Source organism: Cydia splendana, chromosome 10 (genome assembly GCF_910591565.1).
Source record: "Cydia splendana chromosome 10, ilCydSple1.2, whole genome shotgun sequence".
Taxonomy (NCBI): domain Eukaryota; kingdom Metazoa; phylum Arthropoda; class Insecta; order Lepidoptera; family Tortricidae; genus Cydia; species Cydia splendana.
In genome coordinates this window covers 3394635-3412317 of record NC_085969.1, presented here as the reverse complement: position 1 = coordinate 3412317, position 17683 = coordinate 3394635, and the positions used below count along the sequence as shown (strand labels likewise).

Below are 17683 nucleotides of genomic sequence, written 5' to 3'. Positions count from 1 at the left end.
ACATTTTTGAATACTAATACATACTTGTACTGCACTTGGCTACTGGCGATGCCTTGAATACTAAATGAACACTTTACGGTTCCCAAACGTCGTTTAAGTAAAAACAAGCCAAATTACATTCTTTACTCAAATGCAATCTTTTACTCAAACTGTACTAACTTTTCACAATTTTACTTGAACTTTGATTTCACGAAGTATACAATATCAATATCGGTAACTCCATGAATTCTGTTTTGGCGTCAATATGCATGTTAGATCTGAATTGATCTGATCATAAAATAATAAACCTGTCTCAGACAGATCAAGCGTGATTCCTTCGGCGGTTACGACAGGAATATAAATAAAAAAAGAATATCGGCCAGGATGGTTCCCGAGTTCCCACAGCCGGTGTTTTTATGGGCCCGAAATGGTTCGCTGCCGCCCGGGTCAATTTTGTCCGGCGCGCACCTTGTAATTTCCGAACCATTAATATTACGTATGATCAAAGAGCTAACATGACATTCAAAGGCAGTGAAAGGTACAATCAGTTAATGCAACTGTGAGGTTTTATGACGTGGATGAAAATGGACTAACTATAGTTGAAGTTTTAAGGTTTGTTTTAATAATGGTCATGATTTTGATGATTCTTATGACGATTCCCTATGTTGGCGCTTGTTATTATTATTTTAATTTGAGCTTGGGTAGAATGGATAGCGGCCATTGCAATAGGTACTAACTTTAAAGATAGGTAATGAGTTGTAGTAAAATTGTAATCGTCATCTGCAACAAGCTGCAATCTAAATTCAGTTTTACCTACTATTTTACCGTGCGTTAAAGATTTATTTGTGTAGATACTCACACAAAGAGAAAAATAATAACATGTCGTTTCGAATAAACAAATAGGTACATTAATGACCTTAAATTTCTGAGGAGTAGGGACCTAGGGACTGACATTAGTTCTTGATTTGTGGTATAATGTTTGTATGATGCCAAGCCAATAACGTAATATAATTGGTTAAATTTCTGTTTCTTGTCAGTATTTTACGAGAGACAATAAACTTGTGATCCATATTAGCAACTCACAACTTAACCATTGATTGCATGTATTATTGTTATAGTGAGCTGTAATTATACCTATGTATGCCTAGTTTCCCCTCTGGGTTGGAAGGTCAGATGGCAGTCGCTTACATGTACAAAACTAGTACCTACGTCAATTCTTGGGATTAGTTGTCAGGCTCCCATGAGGCTCAAAAATGCCGGGATAACGCGAGGAAGAAGAAGAAGAATTATACCTATGTAGAGTTTACTCTACATGTCATATAATTGTGCAAACAATCAAGCACTAAAAACAAACGCCACACACAATGCATTATTAAACTTTTGTTTTTGATTAACAATTTAACACTCGCCAAAAAGTTGATAATAAAACTAAGGCTGTCAGAGAGGGGTTGCTATTGTTTAGCTCGTGAGTCTCGTGATGCACGGAACAATGCAAAATAAATGTAGGGGTGCAACCCTATGCTGGTCCTGATTTAAATTGCGATTATAGGCACATTTTAAATTAGTCTACAATGTTTGCGAATATGAGAGTAACACGATTGACAGACACACTATCATATAAACAAGGAAATACAGATAAAATGGACAAGTAGTAGAATCTCTGACTTATCCATGTGCCTATTGACTAGCAGCGGGTCAAATACACTAGCACCTATAAAATACCTATCAAATAAAATAAATCTAAGTGCTTAGGATAATACCTAGTCGCGCAGTAAATAGAATCTGTAAGTGGAAAGAGAAGAGTCGTAGAATGTATTGGCCCCCATACATTTCACAACTCTTTTCTTTCCGCACAGACACTAAGAGATGTGTTAAATGAAGACTCTTAAAAGTATGGTCAGAAGATAAAAAAGCCGTCTGTAAAGTGGTTCGCAGACTGGAATCGCTATTGAGGGAAGATCGAGTCCGGAGATGAAAAAACTCTCAACGCGCGATTAATCTGACCATAACTAGAGCAATGATGCGGATCAATGAAAAAACAGTACCGTTCGGAGATTATACAAAATTTCATTCAAGTAAACCAAGGAAAGGTACTGTGGTACTGTGTAATCATATTAGCTCAGTTGCATGCAGGTCAGTTTGTGCGTTCTGAACATAGCCGCATGTCTGCCGTGCCGAGCGTCAGTCATTCGCGTCGGTACTTCGTCGCGCTCCGGACGTCAGCGCCCGCGCCGCGGACGGTTAACGTTCCATTTTCAAATTCAAAATTTGACAGAACGATTTGTGACAGTTGTTCAAAATAAAACTGACAGTGTTGAAACGTTGCATATAGTTTCCAGTGAGTGTACATTGTGATGTTTCATACATAATTGGTTGTGCGTGCGTGTAGAGACAAGTGGTTGTGACCCTCGTTGTTAACAAAAAGGAGTACCTATGTTTTGAAACTTGTAGTGGAAAACATGAATTCAAAAAAGTTGGAGTGTTTCAATGATGACGATTCAGTGGATGAGAAACTGAGCCTCAGCTTTCTAGGTAAGTTCAGTTTTAAAAAACTTACAAAGAAATAACACGTCGGTGGTGGTCAGGAGATGCACGTTATGGCGTTTTACCTATGGAGGAAATATAAATATCAATTATTTCAAATACGATGATTTAGTGTTAAAAATAATATGTTATAAGTAATTCAATTTCCAAAAAAACTTATACGTATGTATGTTTTCCATTGATATAATTTGCTTTTACAGAAATGTTACAGTTACAGATAATGACAAACGTCACTAGCTATGTTGACAGAAGTCATTAGTCTGTGGTAGATTTAAGATTCTAATATCAACCTAATTATTGAAATACAATGTAATGTAGAGTTAAAAACATCTGCATAATAATATGCAAATATGCAAACTTTATAAACACACATGTATTTAATATCTAAAGCATGTCTAACGATAACACAATATCTTTGACAGTTATTAATATCATGTCCTACGATATCTTATAATAGTATTCTATATAAGTTTATATAGCATTATCATTCGAAGGATGTTCCATACATAACCGTGTTGCGTATAAATGTTCTTGTCAATAACTTTGTTGACTTTCATTTTTAGGGTTCCGTACCCAAAGGGTAAAAAACGGGACCCTATTACTAAGACTCCGCTGTCCGTCCGTCCGTCCGTCCGTCCGTCTGTCACCAGGCTGTATCTCATGAACCGTGACAGTCAGACAGTTGAAATTTTCACAGATGATGTATTTCGTATCTAAAAAGTACGGAACCCTCGGTGGGCGAGTCCGACTCGCACTTGTCCGGTTTTTTACCATGTCCATTATTTCCATAAATAAAGTGTGTCAGTGTGTCCATAATGTTAACAAACTGCAGAATTTCATTAGCGTTTATATTTAACAATTAATTATTACTCACGTGTCCTCAATTTTAAGACGATTTATTAAAAATGTCAGATATCTTCGGTGAAATTTTAAGTCATCTGTATTGTCACTAAGTTTTTATCTTATAACTTATAATGTTAAGATGATAACGCCATAATAGGGTTAACTGTTTCCGTTTGCAATTAAATTGCCTTATTAGGAGATGAGATCATTGCAATTCATAGCTGCTCAGCATACATATATGTCGCTCCTTATGCTTCATATAGGTATGTAAATAAGGACCCTTCTCTCATAAAAAGCCACATATGTAGTGAGATATTGTAGTCTCATTTATTTCAATGATATATTCACAATTTATGCATGTTTAATTGCCTTTGCTTGCTTTCCCTATAGAAATTTAATGTTCGTCATTTCACAATTTACGATATACTCAAAAAAAAATTGTGGTTAGTGGTTAGTATAAAATTTTACTGTAGTGTTAAATTATTTATCATTATTATTCCTTATGTATACTTTTCCTTAATTTTTAAATTACATAATATCCTGCAATTTCAGACATTTTCGTAATTCAGTCTAGTCAATTTTTTTTTGCCAAAAAGCACGTGGGCACGTATTACTCATGATTTTGCAAAAGTTACAGCAGGATCTGCAATAGCCATGACTGAGTCATTCGACCCACTGATTGTCACCCACCACACCATCTGTTATAGAAACACGTAGTCAGAGTATAGAGACAATAACAGTATCCTATCTCCTGATGTTTAAGAATTCTCAGTGACTTCAACGTGTAAGTCTTACACAAAAAAAATCTCACTCCTGCTAATCGAGATTAATCTAGGCTCGCGGTGCCCTTGTTTAATGCTTATGGCCGGCACATATAAATGGTTTAATGTAGATTACGGTATATATGCCTACTCTGGTAGAGTCGTGGGGTTCAATGGCCAAAAATGTCTAACGATCGTGTAAACATGACAGTTATTATAGTTTTGGTAGCGGTTTGTCTCGAATTTGCATTTAACATTTTATGGAGCCATTAGTATGTCTATAGAAAAGATAAAGTCAAGACAATGAAAACGTAAAAATAAAAAATATGTACCTATATCTGGAAATATGGTTAGGTATATAGACAAATTAAAGCAAATTTCGTATTAGATTTTGGAGCCTACCTAATTAAAATACAAAAACTTTATTATAAATTCTCTCATTTTCTCCCACAAAAGTAATGAACTAAATCTCTTATACAATAAAACTAAAGTATCATTTGACAAAAAAAAATACAGCAATAGACGTTACAAAATGCTTATAATATAAGCACTAGAAATCAATTATTAATGTAATGATAAAATAAATGTTACTATGATTCTAAGCGTTACTCAAACTGTTAATATCCAATAGGTTTAACGAGATGGTCTTGTCCCATAAATTGCTGTTAAACAGACAACATAATTATCAGTCGGATTTGCTATTTGTTATACCCCCGCGGTTCTTGTAATTGGTTTCAAATCATTGGACTGTATAAGTACGTAGGTAAGTGTAAAAGTTATCAGTTTTAATAATTAAAAAAAATACATATTCATTTTGCATGTAAATAATGAATATTCTTAGTAATTAGTTCTAATTTCTTAATAGATGAAGTTTAGAAAAGAACACAATATCCTACTGAACCAACTGAAAATGTTCGGACCAAAAAAATTATAAATCACTATTCAGGAAATTACCTATTTAGTATTTAGTAGATAATTGTAAAAAGTCATGATCTGAGACTATAATTATGTTTTACGACTGAAGAGTATTCAACTATTCATATACCAATGAATATACCTATTTGAATTTATATAATTAGGTAGGCAAGCAAGTGACATGTTGCTGTGTAAAAGATCATTTGTGGGCTCTTATTAAACACATTCGACTTAGTGGACAAATCGTTAATAAAGTTAGGTACAGTTAATGAATGTGTTAAAGTCAACTGCCGTTAATTATATTCCTCACACCTCTCAGCACTTATTCAAATAAACTAGGAAGCGTTGATATGTTAATGAGGTTTTTGCATAAATCTCGACTGGACTGATAACCTCACTCGCATCAAAAAACTTGTTTTATTTATACATTCGAATGTGATAAATCTAGCGCCTATCTATGTAATTAATAATATTGGTTTGTCTTATTAATTATTTACCATAATTTTCAATGACACAGTAGATTACGTAAATGTATTGATGCGTAGGCGCTGTGATTGTCGTGACTTGCCTATTAATTTTCTTAATGCTATACTCTAAATCATAATTAGATTCCAAAAAAATAAGACAATGTTGCCACTTTTTACTAGCGCGTCTTGTTTTGATGTAAAAATAAGTAAATAAAAGTACTTTTTTAAATCGTAGGCGTAAAATTACCCATAAATAAATTATCTTAGCGTATTTATTTATAAAAAGGAATTTACTATTTTACAAACAAATTATTGCAGTGGCAACATTTTTTGGAATCTAATTATGATTTAGAGTTTAAATTCTTGGAGATTTGAGATATCAAAAAGCCCTTGAAGCTTAACCAGATTTTTGTATTTGAATAAACCGCATTTTATTACGGACATACAGGTAGACTTCAATGACTATCGTTAGACTATTCAATAAACTTAACAAAGGATCATCCAAGATATTGAAGTATTATGAAGATTGAACCAAAGCTCGCTTCAACCATACTAGTATTACCGTAGGTAATAAAAATAATAATGTATTTGAACGTTAGACGTCTACAGAAATAGGTAAATTGCTGATCTTTGAGGCATAATACCATGTTGAACGGAACAAATAAGCTTTCACTCGCTTCAAAAGCGGTAAAAGACGACAAACTGTTGGTAATACTGTAAAAACCATTGATAAGGCTAATAGTTGATATTAAGCTACTTAAGATCGGTAAATTGGCTTTAGTCAATAAAGAGAAACTTTATCGGTAGATTATTGCGGTTATAATGAAAACTTTACTATGAAGACAAATCATGTCGAGTTTAATGAGTGAGAAAATACTAAAGGTACCTAATGATTACTAAATTGCAGCTGCTTTTGTAAACAATCACTTAACATTCTGAAATATAATTTGTTAAATAATTGCCAAATTTTAGAATTCCCTGTGGGTAACCAAAAAGAAATCGGATGAATCTTAAAAATACCGCAACATCTAAACCATTAACATTGGACGCAAAAGCAATCAAAGGTCCACTTCATTTCCGTTTGCAAAAAAAGAAAGCTAATTTGCCACCTCGAAACTACCTGCGGTTCGCTTTACCGATGAAACCTCTTTAGTAACAAAGGGATCTCATTCTTTATCTGTCTATTTAACACTTAACATTTGCGCTTCGCTTCGTTTCATCCACCGCAATCATTGTTAAAATCACAATATGTAAACAAATTAACGTTGCTAATACATTAACGTTTGACCACCAAGGTTTCTTTAGGATTACAAGGAAAACCTGCTTTGTATTGTTTATCTCTGTTTACTCTCGGTATCCTAGTTTTGTGTTTTATTCAGTCCAGCGAGCGGTTAATGAATTGTCACTAATTAAAGTCGGTTTCATGCGTGCAGACAGGCACCTTGACTTTGCTTGTCTGGTAGTTTATTTCACATCGCTTACAATGAGTTGCTCTAATTTGAATATCTGGACTTTGATCTACATTGTTTTTTCTTTTGAATTTGTACCGGTAGTTTTACTGTAATTTGGATTTAGCAGTAAGTTTTGAGATAAGAACGTTTTTAACCCGACTTACGTGAACTTTTATTTTGATCCTCAGACGACTTTAATTTATAAATATTTAAACGTGTTAGGCGATTTAATTTGAACTCATACTTATCTTTTTTATCATTGAGGTTTGATTAGGATTTCTGAATTTACTTTAATTTTCTGTTATACTGGTCGAGTTGTAAATGTTGTAATAATGTAACAGGAAATGTCTTTAGGAGTTTTTTTTCTCTTGACCTAATGGACGCACTCGCACCAGCTGGTAAGACAATGCATTAGATCTAAGGGCCTAAATAAATACAAACAAGCTTTGGGAATGGTACAGACGTACTAATTTGCTTCTTTAATATTGACTCAGCTTTTACCTGGTGCTGTTTATTTGATATTTCCTAACAGGTAAGTACCTACTACCTACATATACATAGTATGAAGACATTGTCCTATTAGAATTAAAAAGTAAAAATAGGTTAGTAGTGATTTTATACTAAGTTCAATTAACAAGAAATTAGCTGCCGTCAGTATGTATTGTATGTACATGGGTAACATTTATCAACCTGATATTATAAGAAACTAATGAAAAACTTTATGGAAATAGCGACCACTTAAAAAACAAAAACTTTTTGACATTTTATAAGTGAATTAAACTTCAATTATGCCCACCTTTATCACAAATTAATCATAAATTGCCTTCTAATATCAACATTTCAAAAACAATTGAGACCCCATAGTGGTACCCTGAGGTACTCCCACCTAACTCGATCCCTGTGAAGTTTACTTGCATATTAGCATAGTTATTGGAGTGCGATGCACCGAGGAGGTTCATCGTACCGTATGGGAGACCGCAACTGATCGTGAATAGCTTGTGTCAATGTACATTTGATCTACTATGGTAGTGCTTCCAAATATTGAAGTCACTACTGCATTTACACATAACCTACTTTAATGAATACATGATTTTGTGTTATATTTTCTTTTATAACTTGATTTGTTATACTGATAACAAAGGATGATAAAGTAAAATAGGTTACAAAGAATTGAAATAAAATGGATGATTGTATAAAAACAGAGTGAGGTTAAATCACATTCCGATGAACGATAATTCTCTTAGCTCAAGGCAATGCAATAACTTATAAGGCTTCTGTAATGTATTGAATTTCATTATATGAGCTGGAATGTACGTGGCACAATGTTTATTACAGTTAAAATCTATGTATGGATTTCGTTATACACCTATCAATGGCAATTAGGAAATAAAAAGTAAGTAACATTATTTCTAACGATATCATAAGTAAAATAATTATGTAACATTAAAAGAGGAAATATACTTGAAACTACTACAAACGATATAATACTTCTTTTACATAAATAATCCGACGTATAAAACTGCGTTTTTAATAATGCTGATCAAGATCACACAAGAATATTTTATTCCATAACAAAAATATTCAATCAATATCCAATAGTCGTGTGTTCACATAGTTAATTGAAACGAGATCATCTGTAGAACCGCGGGAGGTAAAGGAATCCCGTGGGTGTAGAAATTGATCTTCCCTCCCACTCACATCGACAAAGACAGAACGGGATGAAATAGGATACAATACTTTCATAACCACTCGAAGCTGATCCTAGTTTCAAGAAGGGCACATGCTACTGAATAGTGAAAGAGAGTTCAGAGAAATATGGTCGTCACTTAGTCATTTATACCTACCTGCTAATGGTGTAAAAAAAGGACTCGTCGAAATACGGGTTCCAAAAAAATGATCTGTTGTCTTGTGTTCAAGCCGACTCTAATGAAATGGGAATCGTTCTCTGGAGACTACACTTTACACCTGATAAAACGCTGGATTATTTCTTTACGATTGGATATAAAATTAGAAGGATATTTTTTATTATGGATTAGATTGCGACGAGGGATTATAAGTTCTGAAATATAACACTTTAAATTGTTAACGTGGGTGGAGATTTTTATAGAGCGACTTCGGATGCTACTGATTTGAATCATACTTGAACAGTCATAAAATCATTATTAAGCTTTTGAACCTAAAAAACTTGTAAATGGTGCACACCGCTGCTAGATAAAGTCCTTTCTTAATTTTGTTTGATCACTATTGAATGAATGAATGAATGACTATTAGGTCAAGAAAATAAATAATTTCAAAAAGGCGATCACTAAACGTTTCTATTTTGCATCTCTCAATAGTTACAAACACACATTTATTTTAATAGATCTTGCATTCCATAAGATCACTGATAAATCCACATCTGTTACTATTCTTCCTCGCAAGTTAACGACTAACTGTCTCGCCATCTTATTAGTAAGATTCATCGGCTTCCAAGAAAGGTTCTTTTTACTTCGCAAAAAACGGCTGCATGTTGCCCGCTAATAAACAGTAGCCGTAACGTTATCCCTTGACACCGCTCCTTTATTTAAAAGCCTAATTATCCACAAGTCTCCGACGACAAATTACTGATCTCATTAATTTTATAATGGACCTGTACCATATAATATAGGCCATTATGCAAGCCTCAAGAAAGGGTACCGGTGCACAGTTATATTACATCTCCAGCTATCATATTCGTTCCCAAATCGACTTTAAATCTCTGCCGTTAAAGACCACCGGTGTTGTTGAGATCTGTATTTTTAAAATGTAATCATTCGTTACGTAAATAACTTTTGACTTTTGAGAGGTGAGAAAATAATTGTAAATACAACCATGGTATACGAAAAGGGCGGTACCAGACACGGCTTCTGTAATTATGTTTTTATCGAAATTATTGACGAAGAATGTTCTGTAGCGGATTACAACGACCAGACGACCACATAGTCATCTTTGGTGATTTTGGTTTTTTCAATGAATGGAAATCTTTTGTTTTACTAGTTAAAATTGTATCCAGTATCCATTATTTGGGGTTCAATATCGACAATAAGGTATATTAACTATTACAACATAATAATATTAAGTATAAAATTGTTGTACCCTATAAACATATCACTACTAAACATAACTGTCTTATGAAATTCACATACCATTAATTAATCCATGTATGGGATGCATTGAATCTTCTCCAAGATGCATATCTACGTTACCTTTAACTTTACCTTTAGGTAATGAGCCTGTGAAAGCAAAATCGGGTTTATAAGATTTCTCTAATAAATGTCTTGGGACATAAATTATCGGTATATTGGTTTCGAGTGCCCTAGAGCCTACACGCGTTTTATTGGCACATTCGTAATTATGGGAAGTTATTTTAATAGTACAGTTGGATTTATCATCAGCTCATTAAAATGTCATCTTCGTACAGTTCATCTTGAATCATGGATTGTTTACGATTGTTTCTATTTCCAACTATACATATATTCTAATCTAAGTATTTCAAGCTAAGGTTTGTTCCCTCTTTTACTGTTTATACGACAGCTTTTTTCATTAGCTTAAACGCAATGTTAGTGAGTTGATTCAATTTATTGAACTCCTTTTTTTCCATCTTCACAATGGGACATTATTCGAACGCAGAGCTATTTACCAATAGCAAAATTCTTTGAACTCCGCATACTACCAAGTAGGTGTTTATCCCATTATTCCTCCGACTCTCATTTATATCCAAACTAGGACAAATTAGAGAGAACGCGGAGCTTGGACGAGTCGACGACTGCAACCAATTTATTGCCCGGAGGTATCGCTACGTCCATCTTTTGCTTCAGGAAGACAGTGGAGGGTCAAAGACGTACCGGCTTAGATAATCCATATGCGGAATGACGTTAATTATAATATTGATGGCCTGTGATGAGATTTTTACTGCATTTTTGACAACACGAATACATCCGGAGGCAGGAAACATATATTGTGAAATGAGAAAGCAAAATAATATTATGATTTCAAATTGTAAAAGAAAGTATGCTGAATCTTTGTAAAATTCTATGACCATTTTCCAACGACACATTAAAATTTTTAGCATTCCATACAAAATTTTGATCAAGGAAAAACTTATGGGATCACTTCGGTCTTCCAAATCATACATACTTACGTTTTTTTTTATAAAGTACTAATCAAACAATTCGTTTTCTGTCCGTCTGTAGTTCATCAAGCCATTTAGAATTGTTAAATACAAGAATTTCAATTCCGTACAAGTCACTTCCGTACACTTTTGTACCGTTTTAATAGTCTTAAAGTATCTGTACAAATGGAAAAGCCTCTAAGGTCTTCATAATAGGCACATACGATGTACAATGAACAGTTATTGCCTAGGCGAGGCGCATGTTAATGATTTCATCAATGGATTAGTAAACAAATTACCTTTCAAGATTTTAATGTTTCTTGTTCAGTTTAAAGGTACTTATTATTGAACGATTTTCTAAATAAGCGTCTATGAAGAACGGAAATATGCCTATATGAGTTGAGTATAATAAAATTTCTAATAAAAAATTGGTAGAATAAATCCTAACGATCGGCTGGCTCTATCCTCCGAAATCCCAGATCCATTTTTGCAGTATTGATTTTGAACCTTCTTTTATTCCAATATAGTTCAAATTTTGATTTGATTCTGTACTTTTAAAAGTACATCGGCTCTTAGGAGGCTATTATAATGTCGTAGATGCGTTTTTCTATCTGTTATGCAAATACTTCTGACCTCGGCCAGTCGTTTGAAATACTATTCAACTATGTATAATAGCAATTTTAAATAAGTATAATAAGCATGTAATGTTAAACATGCATTTTTTATTGCAATCACAAACACATTGTTACATAACATCTCATGCCCAATCTGCGAAATTGTTCAATGATATTACAAAAACGTTGTTACAGTTTTATATCATGGTCAGTTGTTGTTGTTGTTGTTGTTGTTGTTGACTTACAATTTAAATGTCAATAAAAAATGACGAAACTTATTATCAACGTGCTAATTATTTTGTAGAAATGAAGAATTACGAGTTGAATTGAACGTTGAAAAAAGCCGATGAAATTAAATTAACACTTAAAATGACGAATGTTGACAAACAGAACTACCGTAATGAACCAAGTTTTCATTTCCTTGACAGATGTTTCTCTGCATAAATTAGCGTAAAACCGTTATGTTTAAGTTTTGGGTTGACAAAAGCTGTAGGTACTTCAAAAATTACGATTTCATATTTGTCTCTGTATATACTTAACTGTGTTTCTATTCAATTTATGAGCTTGCCAAAACGAGCATTACTTACAAACTCGGGACCTCCAGTTTCACTTTACCAATACCAACTAGGTAAAAGTTTGAAACACTTAGTCGGTCTATCAGAGTGTAATAACGTCGTAAACGTAGGTATACCTACCAAAATATGACAGTTATAGTGACACGATCACAGGTTGTCGCTGCAAACTCCGTACAAAAATAGTTCAGAGGGGCTCTAAAGGATCCCACAGATTACCAGTTCGCCGGACGATATCAGCCTGTCAGTTGTTCGGAACTGTCACCTTTCACGATTAACTGACAGGCTGATATCGTCCGGCGAACTGGTAATCTGCCTTAATACTTTTAAAGTTCACTCGCGGCTAAAAAAGCCTTACTAAACAATACCATAACTGTAACACTCCTAACCTTCTATTTCAAAAACAGAATCAACGTTCGGTATTCTACAAAGGCGAAACCATCCGTCTCTAATACAGTATTGAAATTGAACCATAATATCCGATAGCATTCAAGTTGAAGTTCACATAGTAAAGTTGAAAGGTATTAGCTTATTCAGGCCATAGCGGAATAGCAATATAAATACGGTTTTCATTGCACTCCGACATACTATAAGTGCAGACATAAAGCTGACTAGACCCCTTTCGGTACTGGTTTTGATTGGCCCGTACCGAGAGATTTTCGGTTATGTCAACACGTTTATCCCGCGTGATAACGATGCCGTTTGTAGGTATTTGTGAAATGGCAACCTATTGTAGGTAGCCAGAAACCCCATGGTAAAATTCTGACAAATAATAAATACTGAAACTGAAATACAGACACCTACTGGGACTTTTTCTAGTACAAATCTCTTTTAAGTACAAGTTTTATTAATTGTTCTTTGTTTCTACTAACGGTACACTCAAAAATGAAGACTCGAGCTCTGTAAGATACTTAGGTATTACTAAAGGTACGTATTAGTATCTCGAATTATTATATTGCCCAAATTTAATTGAAGAGATTACTTTAAAACAGTTTTTTCATGTATGGAAATATTTTTTTCATTTTTCTGATTTGTTGATGTTGATAACAAAAAAAGTTCCTCCAAATGAAACTCACATATTACGAGAAATGGACAAATTTGAAGTTGCTAATTTTGATCCCAATGATGTGCTCTTGCATATGCGGCGTCTATTCAGATATATATCTGAGAAAGTGAGCCGCAGGGTCTGGTCAATGCGTGCCTTCATTTGTTATTTCATTTTAACAGCCGTAGCGTGATATTGTTGCTAATAAATTTGTTGTAACAAGACTTGGGGAGATTTAATGGTGAAAGCTGTTTTGTTTCCTTCTTCATCATCATCAAATGTAAAAGCTTTTGTTGGAAATTGTTCATTACCCTTCTTACTCTCTATGTAATCAGTTTTGATGACCGCTATAACATAGACGATAGAGAACTTCACGAAAATAGTCCTTAGTTCAAATTTCAAATCCATGGTCATGTATTTGCGTGTTGTATGTGTATTTTTGAGTCTGGGTTGTACTCTTTTATACTAGTATAAGTCTTCTTTAATGTAGGTTAGATTGATATGTATCATAATTTCATGAATATTGTCCAAGCTTTTTCTTCTGTTAGTCATATTGTCACACAAATCAAACCTACATTTTCGGTTACGTATAGGTTAAAAAAATACATAAAACTATTTATGAAATTAAAAAAAAGTACGGTTAGTAGGAAATCTTTTGCTTTGAAAGTACTCTGATTTGATACATTTGCTTCCTTATAAAGCTACCATTACTTCCTAAAATAGCCAAATAACTAGTTCAAACCTTTTCAAAGGCCCACCTCTAAACAGACGCCATCACCATCATCATAAGTGTTTCTTTCGTAATCGGTATTTGTATCCAGATACAAAGCTACCAGTAGCTATGGTGAAATCACAATATAAATAAACAGTACCCGGTCTTTGTTCAGGTTTCCACCTTACTCTTAAAATGGTTTTATCGCTTTTGTTTTCGTAAAGTATATTTCGGGATAAGTTCGCCTTTTTACACTTTAGGGCTCCCCCCAAATATATCAACGCGGAATCGGCAAAATCCGATAGGAAAAAGCTTTATTTCCGTGCAATAAAAGCGAAAAAGCCGTCGACGGCGGCGGCGCCTGCCGATGGGAGTCGAGCCGAACGACGACTTTTTCGCTCTTATTGCGCGGACATTTAGCTTTTTCCTATCGGATTTTGCCAATTCCACGTCGACATATGTATGTGGGGGAACCCTTACTGTATTCTCTCTTTGTTATGTACTTGTGAAAATACTGCTTGTTTTGATCGTGCTCAAACGGCCTCTTATCTAAGTTTGATGTTTTATTTCCTGTGCTTATCTCACGCATGCTTGATCGGTCGCGTTGTGCAATGAATGGGAAGGACGGGAATGTGGGTCTCGTTCAAATCATTCAATAGAATTACGAGTACCTATAGTAGGTATCATCTAAAATACCCAATATATATAAATGTATTTCTATAATCCGTTAAATCAATGTTCACTTTGAAATGCGCGTTCAGGGAGAAAATATTTATTGCATCAAAATATGGTATAAACATACAGAAGAAAATTTAAATTAGGAAACAACAAGCAACTTAACGTTTTTGTTATAAAGCTATTTCTGACAGTTGATTTATAAAGAAAAATACGATATAATTGTTATGTGATGTTTAAAAGAAAAATTGCTAATAGCTGTAGATATATTGTGAAGGTTTTAGTTTAAAAAAATATATATCATAAACTCGTGTAAGTACTTACATAAAAACTAAAAAATACTTGATAGGTAATACAATATTTATAACATAAGATATAACGATAAAAAACAAGCTGTACTTAAGTGAATACATAAACAAAGTAAGAAATCAAATTAATCACTTAGCCAGTGAACTTACTGGTCCCGATAGCATCAAGACCCTCAGGTCTAGGTCAATCTTGAAGTGGCTATTTAGCAAGCTCAATAAAATTTTACACGGAAAGTAATTGTTGGGTAATGCGAAACCCGTGTTGTGTTCCATGCACTAACATTAACTTTTACTAACCATTGGTAGACCTTATTTGGTTGCAATAAAGTGGGTTTTCAAATGGCCAATTCACGGTCAGCAACATACATACAAAGTCTTATAAACCTTATTTCTTGGTGATAAGGTTCTAAATAGGTACAACTTTATATTTGTTGCTGACTGTAGTGTAAAGGAGTGGACTTATGTGGCCACCTTAGTTGCGCAAGTTTCTATGTTAGTAAAATATTTAGTGGAAAACCATGTACAGTTTTAGATACTGCTGATGTTTTATTGATCGCAGAAGCATTTTAATAAATACATATATATATTCCAAAGAATAAAATAAATTAGCATTTGATCACTTGACTATGCACAAAAAGGCCTCAGAAAGAGCATGTGTTCAATAGTAAGATTAGTAAGCTACATTGCTAGATTCGACGATAGCGAAACCAGAATTTTACTTTATTTTCATAAACCATGCTTATTTAATATTTTCTTTAATTCAATTTATTTTGGACTTGGTCTTTCTTGACTTGACTTAACTAACTTGCAAAATAATTACATCAATGGTTTTCTAGTTACTGTGTTATGTTTAAATTTCTTTGTTGTTTTATACTTGTGTATGTTTATTATCACGAATAAATGCGATCCTGATTCTGATACTGAAGTTCCCGCGAAAACACATGTTACTCAAGAAACGCTAATGAATACCAAAGTCCTAAATTTCAATAGGATCAATAAATAAGGGTCCCACAAAGCAATCTTAGTGTAACAACTCCATTCCCACGGAGATGTTATCAAGGCATGCCATTCAGCGGGCAGCCTAATTAACTCGCTACAATTAAATCTGGTTGATTGTGATTTAATGGTTGAGAAGTTCGATCGGACGTAGGTAGTGGCGAAATGGGGGTTTGGCAATGGTTGCCAGTTCTAAATTCTGTTTTTTCTGAGAGCACACTTCACTAAATTTCATTGTTCTGATCAGTAATCTAATAGGGGTTTTTCTTTTGATAATTGAGTCATATAGAAGCAAAGCTTATAGATAAAACACTTTTTATTGCATACTTCAGTATAGAAAATACAGATTTAGGAAAACAATTGGATGTTGCTGACTTTTCCTCTACTATAACACACAATTGTCTATTGTGAATTCGATTGTAGTAAGTACATACATAGATAATGTGCGGAAAATGATTATTTCGACAGACATTATCGGTATTTTGTGACCATCTTCGTCAAATAAACAACGCATTAAATCAATTAATAATTAAAAAAAAACATTAACAAGCTCTCAAAACTTTCACTTAAGTTAAAGTTTTTACTAACTAAGGATTCATAAACTGAATTTTGATATTTCCGACGACAATAAAACTGCTGTAATAAAAAAACGGTAAAATAACTAGGGGATATCAAAGGTGCCACACACATTGAAACTCTTTAAACATAAAAGGTCATATGTGCAATAAATTTCAAATACACTTAAGTTTCTTTAGACTTGTTAGAGACTTTAGAAAGTTGCATTGATGCGCAAATTACCCATGCAATTTTACCTCGTAGAGTGCATCAATTAGACTCAATCGATGATGTCTTAATTAATACAGCTATAAAAATATTAATTTCTCTTCGTTAGTACAGTTATTTAAACAAACATTCGTGGAATCGTTAGTTTTGTCTTTGATTGGTGAAAAATTGTATTTAATTGAGCTATTGTGTTTATTAATAAAAAACATAGTTAAAATGTTATAACGTAAACTTCTTCTTTGTGCTCAACTTGCTAATGCCCAATAGTTTACACCAAATTGTCGCGTCTCTTATATTGCTAATGAGTCTCATGACATAGATATGTTTAAAAATGTGAGATGTATGTACTAGTGCAATAACGAGTGATTCGCGGCACCGGATTACCAAATTTAACTATACTAAAAAAATTACGATCAATATAAGACCATAAAAGTAACAAGAAATAACAAGTATATTTTGAAGAAAGCCCATAAATGAAAGCGATATATTAGTAGGTACCCAGACTTGCATACACAAAAGCGAGTACAACAGCGCATACCAGATCGCAACACAACTCTCGACGACAGGATTAAAAACAAAATCGCATCATGCTTAATTCATGGCTCATTCAATTCCCAATATGGATCTCGAAAGTCCGAAAATGCGGTCCTCAGCTTGTGCCAAAAATGGACACAATCCAAGCCGATCCAATTTCTAACCATGAGAATATTCTGAGGCTGTTTTTTTGGTAAACCAGTTGCATTGGCTGCCTGGAAATAAATTGCTTGGTGAATGACAATAAAAGTACTTGCGGTTGGAGGATTTGAACGCACCGGTAATCTTCAGTAGAGATTCTGTAGGTTGTAACTTTTTCTTTATTAAATCTTTTCATTAATTTGACAAAAGCGAA

General features: G+C 33.7%; 1 protein-coding gene across 3 annotated transcripts in view; it reads left to right on the top strand.

Annotated features, from left to right (window-relative positions):
- The first annotated feature begins 2059 nt into the window (after nucleotides 1–2059).
- The window catches only part of LOC134794157 (protein TANC2), a 202906-nt gene continuing 187282 nt past the window's right edge, over nucleotides 2060–17683 (top strand). The window contains exon 1 of one of the 3 annotated variants that reach the window (XM_063765872.1): nucleotides 2060–2511. In XM_063765872.1, the coding sequence (XP_063621942.1) occupies nucleotides 2439–2511 (73 nt within the window). In that variant the 5' untranslated portion in view covers nucleotides 2060–2438. The remainder of the gene's footprint in view (nucleotides 2512–17683) is intronic. The other 2 variants (XM_063765870.1, XM_063765871.1) reach the window with 2 other exon arrangements.